General features: G+C 47.4%; 2 protein-coding genes across 7 annotated transcripts in view; one reads left to right on the forward strand and one right to left on the reverse strand.

Moving 5' to 3' along the window:
- Nucleotides 1-11,577, forward strand: part of Tbxas1 (thromboxane A synthase 1) — a 154,780-nt gene extending 143,203 nt beyond the window's left edge. For 2 of the 3 annotated variants that reach the window (XM_078040635.1, XM_078040636.1), the window contains 3 exons: nt 827-918; nt 7,178-7,315; nt 8,464-8,779. In XM_078040635.1, coding sequence (XP_077896761.1) covers nt 827-918; nt 7,178-7,315; nt 8,464-8,764 — 531 coding nt within the window. In that variant the 3' untranslated portion in view covers nt 8,765-8,779. Of the gene's footprint in view, nt 1-826; nt 919-7,177; nt 7,316-8,463; nt 8,780-11,266 lie in introns of those variants that run through there. The other variant, XM_005332430.4, reaches the window with a different exon arrangement.
- Nucleotides 1-20,950, reverse strand: part of Parp12 (poly(ADP-ribose) polymerase family member 12) — a 102,759-nt gene that overhangs the window by 51,895 nt on the left and 29,914 nt on the right. For 3 of the 4 annotated variants that reach the window (XM_078040633.1, XM_078040632.1, XM_078040634.1), the window contains exons 9-11: nt 19,913-19,988; nt 18,232-18,362; nt 17,230-17,381 (exon numbers count right to left, since the gene is read on the reverse strand). In XM_078040633.1, coding sequence (XP_077896759.1) covers nt 17,230-17,381; nt 18,232-18,362; nt 19,913-19,988 — 359 coding nt within the window. Of the gene's footprint in view, nt 1-14,730; nt 15,879-17,229; nt 17,382-18,231; nt 18,363-19,912; nt 19,989-20,950 lie in introns of those variants that run through there. The other variant, XM_078040631.1, reaches the window with a different exon arrangement.

Below are 20,950 nucleotides of genomic sequence, written 5' to 3' on the forward strand. Positions count from 1 at the left end.
GGTGCCTCCACCCTGAACCACCCTACCCACTGGTGTGCCCACATCCTGCTCCACCCACCTGCAATATGTTCCCCCCCTTCAAATGTGGGTGAGAGTCAGGGAGTGATGCTAGGATCCCCCAATACCTGAACCCCCCCAAATCTGAGTAGTTCCCAACTTGCCCTAATCTGCTGTGTGAAAATGGGGATCCCATTGATTTACTTTGGTTTCTCATCCCAACCACTTGTAGTTCTTCGGTTTGGCTATGAGCATCCTTTCAACAGCTTTCCTAGTGAGTTCTTTTCTTACTGATTTATAATAGTTCTCTGGGTTTTTGTTACTATTAAGGTTTTATAAATGTTGTAAACATTTTTTTCTTCTTTACTATTTCATTATTTGTCTTCTAACTTTGTGGTGTACCGATTTCCACCCATGTGACAGCCTCTCTCAGCCTCAGTTTTCTCATCTAAGAAATGGGAAAACAGCTTCCTCATTGGTCTGCTGGGAGGTTTGAAGGGGTAATTGATGTGCAGAACTCAGTCAGCCACATCATCAGATCTTAATAAACACAACTACTGCTGTAATTTGGAAACAAAATTTATGTTACTTTCACCCAAGTCCAAGACTGTACCTGCTCATAATGTCCAGCACTGTGAAGTTCAGCGCAACAGAACAATGTGGAGCGCGGGTCTGATGCCACCTAGATGGCATCTACTTCTCCTCTTGTGGGTTTTTCACTTGAGTGTTTGCTAAGGTCGCAGCGGAACTCTGAAGTTCATGAAAAAGGCATAGTGCCATGGGGCTCCAGTTAACATGACCTTCTTCCGTTGTCCCTACCCTGCATTAGAGGGCCCCTGAGTACCACAGCCTCCAGGAAGGCCTGCCCTATCTGGACATGGTGATCGCAGAGACCCTGAGGATGTACCCGCCAGCATTCAGGTATGTGCGCAACCCCCACCCTGCCCTGCACTCTGGATCCCTTCAGCATCGCGGTTTGGAACCCTCACTGGTCCCAGCCTGTGACCAGCTGTGTTATCACATATGCTCTTGATGACAAAGTCTGAGTCCTGGGTTCCTTTGTCTCCCGTGACACCAGGCACAATGCCCCGGACGTTTGGCCCATTCTGCTGTAGGTTAACCACTTTCTCAAAGCATCACCAGTCTTTCCTTAATGTAGTCTTCCTCCCCGACTCAAGCCAATCTCTTTGGCCTCCTGCCTTTGATGGAGTTTGCCACTGTCCCTGTCTAATCATTTATTCATTCAGCAACTGTTTATTAAGCATCTACTTTGCCAAGCACTGGGAAGTCAGCCTGGATACAAAGCAGATCAAAGTCCCTGCCCTTGGAGACAACATCATACAGGGCTGGGGATGCTCCTCCCTGGTGTCCAACAGCTCCAACCCGTAACATCCTCCAAACTCCTAGACAAGACTTCCCAGCCAAGGACATCTGACTCACCTGTCGCCCCTCCTCCCCTGCCAGCACTTTTAGCAGTAATGGTACTTCATATTATATTCTCCGATACACTTTTACCACCCCACAACATGTCACTAACGTACAGTCAGCAACGCCAACCTGAAAGTGCCCTGAGAGTAGGAATCAAATCTGTTTCTTTCAATTTTCCCCAAATGGGGCTCCTCTTGGAATAGGGCATCTTAACCTTGGTCCACAGGCTCTCAACAGCAGCAAAACTGTGGCCAGGTTTTAGGTTATAGAAACAGAAGAAGCACAGGCAGTTAATTGCATCTCATGAATTCCAGTCAGTACTTCCATGAATCAACATACCACAGAGACCATATGGAGGTACCTTTTGCCATTTCTAAAGAGAAAATGTGGAAGATTTGAGGGTATCTCAAAGTGATATTTCAAACCAAAAGCATTACAAAGAGTGTGACTATAGATATTATGCAAGATGTTCAAGTTCAGAAGCAAATATGAAAACTTAGAGTGGTGTGCATGCCCGGTGTCTTGGTACAGAGAGGCCAGTGAGTCAGGGGCTCTCCCAACACCAGCATCAAGACCTGATTCCGTGGCTCGCTCTTAATTTTCTTGGGAGCCTCAAACAAACTGCTTTCCAATCTTTCCTCCCCTCCTCGCCTCCGGGGCCCCCTCTTCATGATTTATATCTAGCTTTCTTCCAAGGGGACTGTGGGCAGTGGTATTCACATTAAAATGAAGCTCAAAACAAAACAGTCAGTGATAAAACTGAATGAGTCTGCTTAAAGGGCCCTTACTGGGCTCAGAGATGGCTGCTAACTAGGGTCAGACCTCTGCTTGGTGGCTGAGGTTCCTGGCAGAGAGCAGAACCAGCTGAGTCGAACAGTTGTGCTCCCCAGTGGGAGGAAAGTTACAAACTGATTAAAGACACACTATTTCCTGGATCTAAACTCAATCAGGAATTCACCCCATGAGACCTCATGTAGGTGGCATGTTGAAGAACAGAGTGAACGGCCTCTAAAATAGAAAAATCAACCTGGACAGGTGTGGGGACACACAATGCTATGGTCAGTTCTCTTGGCAACCCCTTAATAAAGAGTCACTTGGTACAGTCATTGCTCTGGGGACCAGGTTACCCAAGATCTCAATTGAATCAACATACCACAGAGACCATCTTGAGATACCTAGAGAATCTGGGTGGACTGACTAAAGTTCCCCCATAGAAATGTACTGGGGGATCTTGGGAAAGCCCCACACTGGCTCTGGGCTTCTCTTTCCCATGACACCTGTGCTGCTGGCCCCACAAAAACTCAGAGAGACTCCAGGAAAATAGATATGGAAGCATCTCTAGGCAGCTGCAGCATTCAAGTTGTGGAGAGGGGACAAGGCGCTGGGCTTGATCCAGGACAGCTCTTTGGCAGCTCACTTCCCCAGCCTTCAACCCCCACCAGACAGCAGACACAAGGGGTGGGGCAGAGTGACATTTAGGGGGATATAGGGATAGTGAGCATTTTGTTTATTTTACTTTCTCCCAGAAATGCATGGTGACTTCTCCTGAGCACTGTCACAGCTTGACTTATCCACAGAAGCAACTCAGTGTAGAAAATGTGATTCTTGGTTAGTGATCTGAATGAAGCCACTTGGGCACAGTACCATTCAGCTGACCACAGGCCTCTCCTGAGGCCTAGTCTAGCCAGGCAGGAGACCCAGCCACTGGACGGGCGGGCCCTACTAGCCAGCCTCCAGTAGTCAAAGCTGATTCTGGTAAAGATGAAAAAGCACAGGTGCCAGGGGATGGCCTGTTTTGTCCCCTTCGGGACAGGTTACAACTTCACAAACCCCTGCCCTGGTCTTAGTGTGGGTGTTTGCTACCATCCCAGGCACATGCTCCTGCATGAGTAGGTCAGGATCTGAATGGGGTCTCCTTCCTGGCATCTTAACTATTCCAGTCTTAAAGAAAAACTTAAAACAGAGGAGAACAGAGAGAGGAGCCTCACATTTGCTCTTGGTTTCTTTTATGAGCAGGAGCAGGGTATCATCATAACTTATGTAATAATTATATTTCCTCTAAGGTATTTAGGTAAGCTTCAGGGCACAGTGGTGCACACCTATAATCCCAGGAGGCTGAGGCAGGAGGATTCCAAATTCTAGGCCAGTCTCAGTAACTCACAGAGACCCTGTCTCAAAAAATAAAAAGGGCTGGGCGGGGAAGGGGGGCAGATTTGAAGTAAAAGCCAGCATAGAAGTATTTTTAATTTTTGAAGTGATTATATTACCAAAATAACTTGCTTATACTTTAAAAAATAAAGAAAGATCCAAAGGAATCCTTCTTTGCCCGAGTCCAAGACCCTTGAGAAGCCACTGGTACAAGTTGAGGCATTCTTCCAGAAATGTTAGATTCATACGCAAACTTCTATAGTCTACCCTAAAAATAAAACAAATGGCATTATGCCATTGCCATTAGGCATGACAACCTGACCAGACCTCCTCCTCTCTAGCAGAAGCAGTTATCTGCAGAGAGGCAGACAATGGAGAACCCCAATTTCCTTTAGGTAAACCTCACAGGACTTATAGAGCAATCTAACTCACAGAGACAGAAAGCACAAAGGTGGGTTCCAGGGACTGGGGGAGGGGAAGGAGGTCAGTGGTTAATGGGGACAGTCTCCCTTGGGGAATATGAAAAGACCTGGCAGTAATGGTGGCTCAGTAGGCATGGACTTAATGCCACAGAACTGTGCACTTAAAAATGGTCCAAATGGTAGGTTTTATGCTATTTACATTTTACAATAAAATAATAAATAAATAAATAAATAAATGAGTAAATCCAACCTCACCAGGGTCAGTTCTGGCATTCGAATATTCCAGAATTACCATAGCATCTGACTCATCAGCTTTGAGGCTGTTATAGTCAGACACCCTCATGTTCTGTTTTAGGGATTAATATGCAGGAGATTTTCCATTGATTCTGGGCACTTGGGGGGGAGTTGGGGTGGTACAGAAATGAGCAGGGGTAGGCTGGCAGAGGGGAGGGATGTGCATCCCTGAGATTCCAGTCAGGTTGGGGAAACAGGCCTCCTCTACAAGGGAAAGTGTGTTGGAGACCAAGCCTTGACATGGGCTGTGACTGGCACCCCCACCAGCCCTCCTGTTAGGAAACATCGAAGGTGAGGAAGTGGGATTTGTTTCCTTACTGTGGTCCATGCCTAGTAAGGGCACAGTGGTGCACACCTATAATCCCAGGGTCTCTGTAGGTTACTGAGACTGGCCTAGAACTTGGAATCCTCCTGCCTAGTAAGCGGGCTGATGTTGAAATCAGAAAGAAACTTCTAACACCATATTCCCAGAAGTAGCTGGGAAGAGGGTGGGCAGGTGGGAAGGGGCAGTGTGATACAGAGAAGCTAGTGGCTGTGACTCCGCCCTTGTCCTGAAGGTTTTGTCCCATCTTTTAAAATTCCAAACAAACTATGGCCAGAACTCTTAGAAGCTTGTGCTAAACCAAAAATCTAGAATTCTACATTTTTGTAACCCAAACTGAGGAAATGAGAGGTTCTTTGGCTTTCCATCTCAACTTTTGTTTCTGGGAGATTCTAGATCTAAAGTGTAACAGCATATTCATTTAACAGGACCTCAGAATGAGGGCATTATATAGGGTTTAAAGGTTTAAGGTGAAAATGGTTGAAGTGGGGCTGAGTCTAGGACACAACCGTTTAGGGGCTGGTAGCTATAGGGAGGCGAGGGTATTAAAGGGAGGCTTGATAGTTGACACTCCTCTGTTTTATCTCAAGTGAGCAATCTATTGTTCTGATAGGAAAGCTGTTTGCCCAGATAAATTAGTTTGCTTTACTTTCTAGAGCAAACAGTGGAGTTATTTCTTGGTTTAGTGGCTTATCTTCCTGGGCAAGAATTTTCTGGAAGAGGCAGAAAGCCACCTTGACCTGAGGGGCGGCCATGCTCAGCCCCAAGAGTAAAGTTATGCTGCTCCGAAACTGGAGGCTCCATTCTCAGGTGAATTTCTGTCCACGTCGAGCAAGGCAAAGCTTCCATGAGCGCTGTGCTGGGTTGTGCGGCTGCTCCGTGTTCTGGGTAACGGGTGCTCAGTGTAAGAAACCGAGGTGAGATAAGGACACTAGAACTCAACCTACTAGAACTCTTCAGGACCCAAAAAGGGCCTTCACAGGCAGGCTCATGGAGGAGGCCCGGGGTCACCTTGGGGTATGGTCTCACTAGCCCTAGGAGCTGTCCATAGACCCTCAGCTCAGCCCTCGATGTAGCCTGAGATGGCCCTAGTGCCCCAACCTACTTCAGGCCTTAATCCCAAATGCTCCCCAAAAGGCTCTCACTGCACCCCAAACTGCTCCCAGTTTTCCTGGGTTCTGATCTCCTGCTTCCTTCTCCTATTCATGGCTCCATTACACCCACTGAACTTGACATTCAGCTACAAGCTTCACTGGCCACTAACTTTGACTCCATTCTCCACTCTGGGGCCACACAGCCTCAGACACCTGGGACCCCTGCCCAGCTCCAGGGCTCTCTCCTAACAAGATTGACAAGCCACTCTGGTTGCTGCCAGAAAACTGAATTGGAAGAAAAAAGATCAAGCTCTCAATCAAAGAGGAGGCAGTAAAATGCGATTGTCCACTAAGTAAGCCTCACGGCAAATGTGCAGAAAGGGCAGAGTCCAGAACCGCTAGAGGAGAGCCAGGAGGGGAGGTGGGCGACTGTTGTAGCGGCTCTGCTCACCTTAACTTTGAGGAGCCTGTGGAACAGCCCAGGGGAGAGGTCTAATCTGCAGCTGGAAATACGAACCTGTGGTTTGGTTTGGGGCTGGGGAAGGGGCCTCAGGATGTAGTGGAAGTCATGAGTGTGGGTGACATCCTAGGAGACACCAGGTATAAGAGGTTGAAGAATCAGAGGAACCTACTAAAGAGGAGGGGAAGGAACTTTTGTCACGCAGGAGGAAAACTAAAGCAAGTGATGTCATTAAAAATCAAGTAGTAGATGGAGAGAGGAAGAGGAGGAGGAGGAGGAAGAGGAGAAGGAGAAGGGGAGGAAGAGGAGGAGGAAGCAGCTTATTTTTCAGCTGTTCTGTGAGTTCAAAATTATTTCCAAAGAAAAACCAAAACCAAAGCAAAGAAAGGTGCAAGGAAAGAGTGGCCCAGGAGGCCGAGGAAGAGGAAGCCGAAGAGTACCCACCAAATGGTCTTTGCCGATCTCTGCATGAGGACCGTCTGCAGGCCGGGGAGGAGACAGAAGCTGGACAGTAGGCTAGGCAGTGAAACGGAGGGGACGAAGCAAGGGGGCGAGGAACTGAAAAACTACCCTCCAAGCCTCTGCCAGGAACAAGCCCTTGGAAGGCATCCTTGCACCCCCAACCCCAAGCACACAGAGGGCACTCCACTGCTTCCTTTTTTTTATATATTTTTTTATTTTTTTAGTTTTCGGCAGACACAACCTCTTTATTTATATGTGGTGCTGAGGACTGAACCCAGGCCGCACGCATGCCAGGCGAGCGCGCTACCACTGAGCCACATCCCCAGCCCCATCCACTGCTTCCTTGATGGATGGACAGAGGGGTGGCTGCGGGCTTTTGCAGCAAAGGCCAGGCACACCTGAGGAGCTTGGAGACTAGAGGCTCCTGGCCAGTAGAGGGCTCACGGGATGGGGGCTGGGCCTCCTTCCCCTGCCTCATTCCACACCCTACATTGGCTACACCGTCTGCTGCAGCCCACCCACCTGCAAGCTCTCTTGCGTATCTCTGCAGGTTCACGCGGGAGGCGGCGCAGGACTGCAAGGTGCTAGGGCAGTACATCCCAGCAGGCACTGTGCTGGAGACAGCAGTGGGTGCCCTGCACCATGACCCCGAGCACTGGCCAGACCCTGAGACTTTTGACCCTGAAAGGTGAGCACTCCCCTGTTAAATGGGCCCTGAGCCATGTTTGTGGACTGAGACTCCTCAGCGGAGGTGACAGAGAAAAGTACAGGCAGTTGTCCCTCCAAAAGTCAAAGGTCATGACAATTCAGATATCATTTGTAACATTTTAAAATGCCCCAAGTTGAATCCAGAGATTTGACATTCAGCAGCGATGCACTAAAGAACAATCTCTTCCATTTGTTCAAGCAGGATGCAGGGTGTGGCGTGGTATTTGAGTGTGCACTGGAGGGAAACAGTCGTTTCAACACAATCCTATAGTGTCAGCTAAACTTCCCTGCCATCTACATTCATGAGACCTGGATCCTCCTCCTTTTCCTGACAAGGATTTGGTCCATTATCTAATTCTGTGATTTAAAATGCCCAAGCAGGCCTCCACACCCTGTCACAAGTCAGAATCAATCGCTAGCCCTCCCTTTGCCATCTGCAGGAGCAGAGCTGGCCAGCCATTGTGTCTTCACCTTTATGGCACCATCTGGACCTAGCCCAACAGTACAACAGGGTCACTAGGAAACCCTGGGCAGTGGGATCTAGAAAAATTATATCCCACTGCTTAGCAAGTCCTAGAAATACAGTTAAAGACCAAGAAATACCAACAGCACCCAAGTAAGAGGTAGTAAAAAGCAAGTTGGCTGTTACAAAATGTGATGGTCCCCTAGCTCCACTGGCACAACACACCTGGCAAATGCTGCAATTTGGTGGCAGATTCAGCAATTCCAAGGAAGGACCTCTGGTGTCCAAATATCATAAGTCCCAGTGATTCAAGTTTCAGGTGCTCAGGTCAGCAAAGCCAGTGTGGTAGGGGAGGCAATTGAGACAGCAGGACAGGCCTTGGGATGTCTGTAGGGAGCACAGTGGCCGGTGTTCAGGGACTTAACTGAGGAAGGAGATGGGTGATGCCTCATCATCCTCTGGCTCTAGGTCAGGGCTGGGATTTACCACCTGGATTTCATTTAGTTCCCAGAGCCTTAGGGAGAGTCCTGCAGGAAACCATGCAGGGGTTATTCCTACTTGGGGTAATGGGGGCTCAGATGAAGGGCTGCTCAGCCAGAAGGAGGGACTTCAGATGGAAGGGAGCAGGCATTCGGGCCAACACTGACCTTCATACTGACTTTCAGGTTCACAAAAGAGGCCCAGAGGCAGCGGCAGCCCTTCACATACCTGCCTTTCGGGGCTGGCCCCCGGAGCTGCCTTGGGATCCGGCTGGGGCTGCTGGAGGTCAAGCTGACACTGTTCCATGTCCTGAGCAAATTCTGCTTCGAAGCCTGCCCTGAGACTCAGGTGAGGGCCCACTGTTCTGGGGAGAGGGTGTCACTCCAGTTCTCTGCACCACAGCTGGTCAACCAGGGCAGCCTCAGGCTGTGTATGAGGGCTGGTGCTGGCTCCTTAACCTCCCTGGGCCTGTTTCTTGATCTGTAAAGGGGGTGATGAGAAAAATACCCTCCACCTCTCCAAGTGAGAATCTTGTGAGTTAATACTTGGGCTTGGACAAAAGCCTGCCTGTAGTGGCCCCGTGATGTACACTCGGACTGGGCCTCATGTCGCTACAGCTCTTCCCTCCTCAGCAGAGAAGCCAGATGATGTGTGCATGGCTGTGAAACGTTCCACCTTTGAAGGGTTTGGGGTGCATGGCTTGTCCTGCACCTTCTCTGGCTCCCCCAACGCATTATAGTCCTCTCTGCATGGATGGAAAGCAGAAGGGCTTCAGTTCCTTGGAGGATGCTCCCCTCCCCACTGTACAGATGGTCACTCTCTTGTCCCCCATTGCCTTGGCTCAGTCCCTGTTACAAGTGATGACACACATTCCCCAGCAACATATACCTTCACTCCTAAAGTTCCAGTGAGGCTCACCCATCTGGGACCTTCTCACGCCCGCCCCTACCTTCCCGTCCGGCCTCCCTCTCATCCATACTCTAGGCCCAGAGGTAGGCCAGGAAGCTTAAATCACCACCTTTTGTGGTAGATTTTATTATTCCCATTCTTTAAATGAGGAACCAAGTTCAAAGAGGTTAAGTGACTTTCCTGAGGTCACACAATTGGACTGCAGATTCAGTAAGGGCAGGGTCAATGGTACTGTGCCCAGTACCCAGTACCCAGCTGCGTGTCAGGCCATGGCACTGTTCACTCATTCATTAAACAAATTCTAATGACAAATGTGTGACTGGCCAAAAAGAAGGTGGGTTCAAACCTAGAACCTTTACACTCCCAAGTGCTCCAGCATGACATCAAGCTACCTCCCTGCATAGCGGACTGACTCTCAGGACGCATGGTCCTGCCACCAGGAAACCCTTCTGCACAGCTGCAGACTTGAACAGGCAGTGTAAGGGGACTGATAAGGACACAGTGACAGACAATGTTTCCAGATCTGGAGACTGGCAGTGCCTCTGACACACAAACTGGACTAGGTGGGTGTGGAGGAAGATGGATTTGGCTGGGGTACACAAAGACTGAGGCTCTGCAATGAAAATGTCCACCAAGGGCTGATGGTAAGGGTGGAACAAGTGAGGGGTCAAACTGAGAGGAAGGACAGGGCATCTGATGGTCTCAGTATTCTAGGGTCAACTACTTCCTTTTGGGGGCTTTTCAGACACAAATATCCAGATCAATGTCCAAAAATACATCCCTCAGCTCAAGAACCAGCCATGAGGGCTGGGGTTGTGACTCAGTGGTAAAGCACTTGCCTGGCATGTGTGAGGCATTGGGTTCGATTCTCAGCACTGCATATAAATAAATTTAAAAAATAAAGGCCCATCAACAACTAAAAATAAAAAAATACTAAAAAGAGAACAAAAACCAGCCATGAGAACCCAGGGCCTGCTGGATCCATTCTGAACCCATTCTAACTCACTCTGAATTAAAGATGAGCCTGAGCCCACCTTGAAACTTCCCACCCAACGTTCTACCCCAAGAGGGTTTTGCCCTCGGACTACTGCCCCACCTTGAACATCATCCCTCCTACCTCCTCTAAGAAATCCCACTCCCATGGCTTCACCTTCACAGCCCCTCCCAGTTCCTTCAAAATCAGAAGCCCTCTCTGATTTTTCCAGCCTCAACCCACCTCCCCATTTTTGGAACTCCTGTTTCAAGTTCATCTAGACCCATGCTGTGCCTCTAGCCACATATGGCTATTTACGATCTAATTACTCGAATCAAATCAAAACCTCAGTCCTTTGCATGACCATATTTTGGGTGCTCACTGCTCAGGTGCAGACCATCTTGTTTCATGGCAAATACTCTTTCTCCAGCCTGACACAATCCTCAAAGGCATCCAAATAGGCCTAGCTGGGGCCTCAGCACTGAAACCCAGTGGATCCTTCTTTGCTCTGCGATTCACATCAGCCACTGAATCCTCATTTTACACACACTCCAGGGGTGTGTAAACTGGCTTCTTTAGTAGTTCTTCGGGTTTCAAAACCCCAATCCCATCATGGCCTCTGCCTTTGAAGTTAGACATGGCAAAGTTTTACGAACATCAGGGACCACAGCATGGGTGAGCAGAGAACAGCCTGAAGCTACTATCCCCAAAGAGAGCAATGAGATGTGAGGGGACCGCAGGGATGGCAAGAATAGTGGAAGACTTTATTCTCCATGTTCTAGTCATGTGACCATAGACGTGTTGATTGGCATCCCTGAAACTGTTTCTTCATTTGACAAGTGAGATATTACTACACCCTAACCAGATTTCTTGGGTGGATAAGTGCAGGGCCTGATAAGCTCCTCATTTGTGGCATTTTATTCACCAGAAAAATGGGATGTTTTAAAAATTTCATTAATGGTGTGCTGCTGGGGCCCACGCCAGGCCACAAGAGGCAGATTTGTTAATCTTGAGGAAATCTCACAGACCCTGCTTCTGGCCCAGTTCCAAGAAGTTTTCCTGCTTACAGTTAACTCTGATAAATATTTTCATTTCCTCTATTTTAGGTTCCACTGCAGCTAGAATCAAAATCTGCCTTGGGCCCCAAAAATGGAGTCCACATCAAGATTGTGTCTCGCTGACACAGAAGGTGTCTTGGAAAGGAGGGAATATCTCATGGCTACAGTATCTGCAAACTGGTGTTTTATAAGGGCACCCCTAAGTTCTAAGAAAACCCTCACATGGAAATGCCAATGTTTTAAAACACATCTGGCATGATTGAGAGGGTGCCTGGTATGCAAGTATAAAGGAGGTTATTTATGAGGTATTTCCTACATGCTTAATAAATATTTGTTGTACTTGGTTTTGACACTGCCAACGGGGTTTAAACCACTGATTTAAGTAAAGATTATGGATAAATAAGTGAATGTATAGTTTTGGCAAAATGACTGAGAACATGGTGTTTTAAAGGAAGTCCTGGCCTCGGACAAGAAGGATTCTACAGTTCAGGGAACACACGGAGCCCTCAGGTGAGCCTGTTCTGATGGCACTAGAACAGAGCTTTTTCAGTTTCTCATGCATTGTGCAGTTTTGGAGAGTGAATGATATTCACATACACTCAAATTCAAAAGCACTCCAAAACTCTATTATGCTTTGACTTTTCTGGGTAGAGTCATACCAACTTTATTATAAGTTTCCACAGATAAAAAAAAAATGTGGGCTGAAATATCCTTTTTCTCTTAATGGGCATCAAATCTTTTCTTAATTTTAATCAAGGAATCAAAATACAGAGGTGAATTTTAGTAAAAATAACAATTGTGTTAGTGAGGTCACTTTCAGCAAAGCACTTGCCAACTGAATCCCAGCTCTGCCCTCAGAAGATGTTTGGTTGCTGGGCTTTGCCCTCCTTGTGCCTCAGTCTCTTCACTTATGAAATAGGGAAGCCCCTCTATTCAACATGTGAGCAGCTTGAAGGGGCTGAACGTGAGAAAGGAAGGCAGCCTTAAAGCCAGGCACAGTGGCCACACACCTATAATCCCAGCAGCTCAGAAGGCTGAGGCAGGAGGATTACAAGGTCAAAGCCAGCTTCAGCAACTTGAGACCCTAAGCAACATGGTGAGATACTATCTCAAAACAAAATATAAAAAGGGCTGGGGATGGGGCTCAGTGGTAAAGTGCCCCCTGGGTTCGATCCCCCCCCCCCAAAAAAAGAAGGAGGAAGGCAGCCTTATTCCCTATGCTGTCCCAGCCCTATAAACCACCACTGCCTCAACGGCCCTAGTTCTGGGAGGCCCAGGCCAGTCGGACCACATGACCCTCTCCATATACCTGCTGTCACCACTTTTTCTGGGTCATCCCAGACTCTACAATGCCTGGGCCTGGAACTCAGACTCACTGGAGAAAACTATAAATTCCTGAGGACCCATCCACCTCCCTCACTGGCCCCATAACCCCTAAGCACCCTACTGCCACCTCAGAACCTAAACTTGCAGATCAGCCCAACTGAGCACTCAGATTCCTACTGGAGCACAGTCCCTACAACCTGCAACTCTGGCCTTGTGGCCCCAGCCAGGCTCTGGCCCTGCGCCCGCAGCCCATCAGCTCCATCGGGCCTCCCTCACCTTCCATGTCCAGGTGGTCACCATCTGCTCACACAGTGAGTGTGCTAGAATCACTGGAATCTCAGACTTTACACTGTTGAACCCCATAATCCCTGGTCCTGCTTAAATCCCTCAGTTCATGCCCACCATCTATCATGGGGCAGGAAATGGCAGGGACAAAACTGGTTGGATCCTCCATGCAATCATTCACTATATTCCAACTGTGTCCTCACAAACATCCATGATCAACTCCTCCAGCTGAGATGCCTAGATCCTACTATGCCTTAGCACCAGACATCTTCAGTGTTGTAATCATTCTGGCTCCTTTCCATCATAATGCCCACCCTCTCGTAGACCCATCAAAACAGCTCCCCTGCACCCACCAGGTTGTCCACATGGACCATGCCCTTCTCTAGTGTTGATAGTCCAAGGAGTTACTCTAACTTGCTTTCTCAAAGGTCACCAAATCCAGTGGCCTCTCTGTTCTTCATAGCTCACTTAACTTTCCCAGCGCATATGACTACTTCCCACCTTGTTCCTCTGGCCATTCTTCCACCCATACTCCCAAGTGAGCCATTCCTGGTTACAATTACCCCTGGGGTAATTGGGTGGTTAAGAAGCACAGGAGTGTTCTTTACATTCAAGCCTTTATGTTCAAGGCAAGCACCTGATCTGGTGCCTCTCTCTGGCCCCTTCCCCCACTACTGTAACAAAGACTTGGTAACCAATGACAGTCAAAAAGCAATGAAGGAAGCTGGGGTTGCGTCTCAGTGGTAGAGCACTTGCCTAGCATGTGAGGCACTGGGTTCAGTTCTCGGCACCACATAAAAATAAATAAATAAACAAAAGTCCATCAACATCTTAAAAAAAAAAGCACGCGGGGGGGGGGGGGGCAATGAAGGAACCTTCAGGATTAGTCAGGCTGTAGGGGAACATCATTGGGGGATCTGAAAATCACACCACATGAAGCCATGTGGCTGGCCCTGCTGGTGGTTGAGGTGGAGTTGCTGGTCCTTTTTCTGGTCATTGAACTCAGCTCTTCTCTGGCTTGATCTATCACCTGGGTAAGGTTGCAGACAGCTGCAACACTGCAAAGATGGGGAAACTAATTACCCTTGGATCTGAATATCACAGGACAAATCAACTGAAGCAGAAGCACCAAATCAGGATAGAACTCTTCTCTTAGGAGGCTGACAGCCTCTCTGCCAACTGGGCCAAAACCAGCCAACACCCAGACACCACAGCATGCTCTGTTCATGATGCACAGGATCAACAATGAACCTGCCTGGGTTTTGTGGGGCTGAAACTTTCTGTGAGGGGGGATATAAAGGAATACAAATATGAAACTTTTGCAAACTTTACCAAAACACACAGTCATGTGACTATATATTGCTAGGGCCCTCCTAAGGCCTTGGAAGTGTTCAACCAAGGGAGAGGCACAAAACCTTAGCTTTGTGATTAAGTCCATACACAGCCCTATAAGGCCAATGACAGTTCTGCTGTACCCAGCTAGGGACTGAATTTTGTTTCTTCTCCCAAACCCATACATTAAACCCTCACACCTAAGGTGATGATATTGGGCAGTGGGATTTTAAGAAGTGATTAGGTCCTGGGGTGGAGTGAATGGAATTTGTGCCCTGTATAATTAAAGGCCTGAGAGACCTTCTACCATGCAGGTTACAGTAAGAGGATGCCACCTGTGAGAAATGAGTTCTCACTAGACACCAAAATCTGTAGGTACCCTAACCTTAGACTTGCAGCCTCTAGTTGGGAGCAATATATGTCTGTTATTTACAAATCACCAAATCTATGGAACATTATTACAGCAGTCCAAAGGACTAAAACAGTTCCCAGTATTCAGAAAAGAATCTGGTACCCAGAAGCTATTCAATAAAATAGACACAGAAGAATAAGCTCCAGTCTTCATCCACTTCAGATAAATAGTCTTTTATTTCCATACTCTCATGTGACATTTGCAGCACAGGTATTCAACCTCATAGGGACATAAAACCCACACTTGGAGGTGTCCAATGTGCTTAAGGGATACAGATATGGGCATTCACAGGCCAGGCCCAGGGGTCGGGGTACTCATCCACATCTCCTGCCAGGGTGGCTATTGTTTCCTCTGGATGACTGCTGACCCCACTAAGACGAAGGAAAACCAGCAGGGACTCGACACCACACAGGAGCCACTGCTCTGACAACATGACACAGCTCAACCAACAACAGAGCCCAGGAGCATCAGCCATAGAGCTGCTTGGGCTGGTGCCAGATCATAAGGCAGATGTTGACAGAGCTACACCAGGCCTGTCCTGGGTCCCTCCACACACTCCATTCGTCCCCACACAGCTACAGTGCCTCTGATGAAAGGCAAAACAGAGGTCATGAGACCCTGAGAAATGGAATCATTATAGAGATAGAAACCCTTAACAATTAAAACAAATCCATAAAACAGTGTCTATAAACTCTGTGTCTGATGCCAATAAGCAGCAAAGTCAGCAGAGTACAAATACAATATTAACACATTATTAAAAAGCAAAACTGGGCTCACCTACAGTCACTTCTGGCAAATTCACAAGCAAGCCCAAAAGTGACCTAAAAGGGAAAACTATTACCAGCAAGGGATTAAGAATTTAACTTCATTGAGAAGCCAACATTAAACAACAGTTCATTAAAAGTTTTGTTTAAAAAGAAAAACATCCTGAACAGCTCTTCCAAAAGAGATGAGCTGGCCTGGAGCACCCCAGCCGCCCTCACTGCCGGCTGCCAAATAGGGAGCCCAGGGCCACGAGGAAGGAGCCAGTGGTAGGGGGTTTGGAGGAGCTGGAGTACTGGATGAGGTACTCAGGGTAGGCCTGGTGCTTCTCGAAGACCACGAAGATGGTTGGGTCAGACATGCTGTTCACGCAGCTGTCATAGAAAGCATTGCTCTGGCCTCCCTTGGCAGGGGGACGGACGAAGGAGGCATTACCCCTGACGAAGTCGCCCACCAGCACCCGGGCCAGGAACATCGTGTGGGTCTGCGTGGCAGATTTGCTGTAGTGGTGAGAATATGCGGCATCTCGAGCAAAGTAGCTCCCTGAAATGACACACATGGGCCCTGCTGGGCACTGGGAGGACAGGCCCACAGTCAAGAAGGGGAGAGTAAAAACCTGTTGGTAGATGTCACTGTGGGAATGGGCAATTCCAGGAGCCTCTGCTCTCTCGACACCCTATCTCCCTGCCCCTTTTCCTCTTCACCTTTTCCCCTCATGAAGGGACATGCATTGACATGTCAACGCTTCCCACATGGCAAGGCATCAGGGGGCTCACTTAACTCAGAAAGAAAACTCCTTCCAGTTCTGAAACCATCAAAAATCTAACAGTATCCAAGCACATCACTCTACTTAACTCCTGAACCTGCTTCCTCAGCTTTAAAATGGGGCTACCCCACCCAACCTCACAGGCTTTGTGGGGAAAGTGAATGAGATTCAATTCATGAGCCATTCTGCGGCCATCAGCAGCCCAACATATACAACTATGAGCCTTGTCAAATGGGAACCTGGGCTGGAAGCTGCCATCTCTACTTTGGGATTCACAAACCTACCCCTGGCTCCTGTCCATCTTAGCCCCAGAATAGTCACATCAGACTGAAGTTTCCTGAGGGATAATCGATGGGAATGAAATACGAACTGCAGGTTATTATACTTCTAAATTTGGTAACCACACTGAGGTTCTATAAGACAAGCCTTCCTGATCTTAGAAAGTATTAAAGGGTGAAGGAATACCATATATGCCATCTACTTGCAAACAGTTCAAAAAAAGAGGAGATGATAAAACCAACATGGTAAAATGTTAAAACTGATGAATGTAGGTTAAAAAAAAGTAGGTGAAATATATGCAGGAGATTATATAATGTATGTATATATTCTTTTTTCTTGCAACTTTCCTGAGTTTGAAGTTATTTCCAAATAAAGTTTAAAAATAACTAAGGGCCAGGAAAACAGATAACTTGAACAATAGCTAGAATGACATTACCATGACACTGTAAGGTTTTCAGGTTTCTATGACATCATGAAAGCATAGTCCAGTGACCTCATCGGGGTAAAAAGGTGTCCCCTCTCCTCTTCTGACTTTGTCACTACCTCCCAGGGCCTGCATTCCACAGGGAAGCAACATCCTAGTAGGGAGGGCTGCCCTGCCACATCTTAGGTTGAGCTCTGAGCTATATACAGAGGAGTGATAGTCAGGATACTGCAGGGCAGGGGAGAGCATCCCCACAGAGGGCCATGGTATCCCCAGAGGGCTCAGGGGCACGCCCTCAGAGGGCAGGTGGCCACTTCTTGCTGATTAGACCAGCTCATCAACCTAGGCTTGCTCCCTCCTGCCCTCTAGCAAGCAGCCCTGCGACGAGGCGAGGCATGCTGCAGTGGAGGCCGCCCTCGCCTTACCCTTGCCATAGGAAGTGCCGTGAAGACCACAGACCCGCCAGTCAAAGTTCTGCTGGCAGATGGCATCGACGAAGTTGGTGCTGGTGCCATGGAACAGCTGCCTCTCATCCACCTCCTTCCCTTCATTTCGCTTTTGCATCTGCCCTTTTTGCCTAAAATTGCAGAAGGATGCATGTTGGGACAGAGGGTTCTAGTCACCAAATATAGTCTATTGAACCCCTGGAAATGCATTTGCCAAGATAATAGAAGCATCATGCGACCAGATTAGTTGTGGGTTTCCCTGGCCAGGCCCGAGAGGCTCCTGCTATAGGCCAGGGAATGGGAAAGAAGGTGGAATGGCCCCTGGCAAAGAGCAGAAGGGAAACTCCTCTCCCTCCACAGTTTCAGGCTCCAGAAGTAGATCTCCCAGGAAAGCAGGGCCACCTAAGCAGAACTGAGTTTAGGAAGCTGGGAAGTGGAGGAAAGCTGGGAGGAGGTTCATCAGCTGGGGTCCAACCCTCTCCCCTCTACCATGACACTGTATAGATGACACTGTCCCTGACCCATATGGGCACAGATTCATATGCCCCAACCTTCAGGGAAACCCTTATAGTGTTTCATCCCACAAAGGGAAGTGCCAGTGCCCAAGACCATACCAGCCCTTATGTGGAAAATGAGGTCCCTGCTCTGTGGCCATACATTAAAGTTTCTGGGACTGAGAGCAGAGGTGGGCCATCCTATCCCATCCCGCCAATCTTCATGGTGTCAGAATGGACAAGGGTGGGAGCAGCCTTTACTACCAGTTATGACAGGAACAAAGTCTAAGCTTGGGAAGCCTCAGTATTCTCAGTTCCACAGTGGGCTACAATGCCACACAGCTTGAGGATAAGGAGACAAGATACCCAGCACCACTGGGTGAACAGTGCTACTGATTTCCTGGAGACTCAGGAAAATGCTATTGCTAAGAAGGTAGCAGGATGATGGGACAGAGCCACTAGCCCACCAATAGCAAACCCAACACACCACTGGTAGACTTCCCACAGGGCCAGGTTTTGGACTCGTTCAATCTTCTGAACAAAGTAGAAAGGTAGCGTGCGGTTGAAGAGGTTCCAGACCTTTTGATACTCTTCTGAGGAAGAACTCAGGATGATCCTCTGAAAAGGGACAATATTTTAATATGTTATTGTCAAAGTGCAAAATATAGATGAATTCCCTCCTACGACTGCTAGGATGTAAGAACAGCAGAAGCAAGTCAGCCAGATAGTGACAACCATGCTCCCTTCCCCTCGGAGAGGGTCTCTCCAGGCCTGAGATAGTTGCAAATTATAGTCATTTCCCTCTTGTTTACTGGGAGACCAGCATGAAGAACAAACAGGTACATGTTGCCTAAGCCAGCCACTCTAGGTATACGCAGGACGTCCCTGCTCTTCTATATGCAGGCCAGGGACAATGGATGGAGTATGCAGCATACAAGAGCTAGTATCAATAAAGGTGTCTGAACTCCTCCAGCCCTTCCACACGCTGCCTGCACTTGCTGGTGTTTGCCTGTGCTTTGTGTAAGTTCCAAGAGAGAAGCTCTCCCAGGACAGGGCTCATCAAGTTGGAAAACATGTCAGAAGTCGGCCCAAGGGTTCCATGTAGATGGGGCAGTGTAGAACATTAGTCTGAGTACTCCACTGTGTTCAGCACTGCTCCCATCAGAGAGCAGGCCCATATTGAGTTACTGAACTGTCCATTCTCCTATTTTCTAGCATCTATTGCTTTTCCCCTTTAAATATCCGTGCCTTCCCCCCACAATCCTCCAGGCGTGGTGGCGCACACCCTTAATCCCAGGAGCTACGAAGACTGAGACAGGAAGATCACAAATTCAAAGCCAGTCTTAGCAACTTAGGCCCTAAGCAACTTAGTGAGACTCTGTCTCAAAATAAAATATAAAAAAGAACTGGACATGTGGCTCAGTAGTTAAGTGCCCCTGGGTTCAATCCCTGGTACCAAAAATAAATAAATAAATGCCCTTCAAATCTTCCCCTCATTTTTCTTTTCTTCCTTAGTAAAACTGATTTTTATTAACCAAGGACAACTACTTATTTCTGCCCTTCCTAACAAATTGCACAACTCATTCTCCTCCCTCTACCCTGTACCCTCTCCCCTCAGAGCCACAGCCATCTCCTGGGTAGTCACTTGGGCTTAAAACTCCCTACAAAAACAAAAACCTATTTGTACCTCTGCCCTCCTGCTCTCAGGAGCCACAGCTTCGCAGTGCAATCTGGCCACACTTGTCCTCTCTATAGAACCCATCCTCTCCAGCCCGACGTCGAGTCCCATACCTTGAGCAGGGTATATTTTTCCATCTTCTAAGGTCTTCTTCTATATCTTTCTTTAGGGTTAGTTTGAAGTCTGGTATCGCTATACCACCTGATTCACACTTCCTGCTTAGCATTGTTTTTGCTATTCTGGGTCTTTTATTATTCCATATGAATTTCATGATTCTTTTATCTATTTCTACAAGAAATGCCGTTGGGATTTTGATTGGCATTGCATTGAACTTATAGAGAACTTTTGGTAATATCGCCATTTTGATGATGTTAGTTCTGCCTATCCATGAGCAGGGTATATTTTTCCATCTTCTAAGGTCTTCTTCTATATCTTTCTTTAGGGTTAGTTTGAAGTCTGGTATCGCTATACCACCTGATGAGTCCCATACCTTAAAGCCTGGGTCCGGCAGAGCTGAGGGGTCCCAGTAGTCCGGGATGCTCTTTGGGCCTTGAAACTTCACACTGCTACAACATATAAACAAAACCATTTAGACATCCTTCAACAACCAAATCTATCATAGGTAGTCTCCACTATCAACATCACCAGTTATGAGTCTCAGCATATTTTAAAAGCCAACCCAATGCAAGGAGGCACATAACACAATATTCATACTGTGGGAGTACTTTTATCTTTGCTTTTGTGGCCAAACCTAAAACAATCAGTCCCGAGAGATACATTTCTCATCTGTGTCCCAATAACCACACAAAAGGATCACAGCACATTAGTAAAACAGCACACATAGGCCACAGCCTTTATCCAGTCTTGAAATTTAAAAGCGCCAAAGACTTTTTTCTCTAGAAAGCCTCAATGGTGTGTAACTGACATTAAAAAAAAAAATTTTTTTAAACTTAAAATTGACACCAAAACCCATTTGGCAGTAGACATTTAACTGAACTGGTAAGAGACTACTTGTGGTTTGTATTCATCCTTCTTAAAGTAACAATACACTTTCTTTACTTTAGTAATTTCAATGTGCCAAATTACAGAGTGCCACGTAATACAGGCACCACATTACCTTTCTAAAAATAAAAATAGACAAATAAAAGCAGTTCTAAAAGACATATGGCCTAACAGGATTAGGAACTGAACTGTGAAACTATGATTCCAAATCATTCTCCTTAAGTTTCAGAATGTGCTGTGCTTCCCACAGCAGATCTACCTTCTGTTTTGCTGGCATGAGACATGTCCCTTCATTCTAAGCCTCAAAGAACTCCCACAAATAACCTTCCTAGGAAAATGGCATGGTTTAAAAATAACTAATCAAGGTCCCACCAGCAAGCATCAGCCAGAAACAGACACACAAAGATTTAAGATGATGAAATTATCAGTTCATAAAACAACAGTTATTCTTCCTATGTTTAAAAAATAAAAGGCAAACTTTAAAAACATATGCAAGAAAACCATTAAAAGACCTGGAACATCTACA

This window comes from Ictidomys tridecemlineatus, chromosome 2, assembly GCF_052094955.1.
Source record: "Ictidomys tridecemlineatus isolate mIctTri1 chromosome 2, mIctTri1.hap1, whole genome shotgun sequence".
Classification (NCBI taxonomy): domain Eukaryota; kingdom Metazoa; phylum Chordata; class Mammalia; order Rodentia; family Sciuridae; genus Ictidomys; species Ictidomys tridecemlineatus.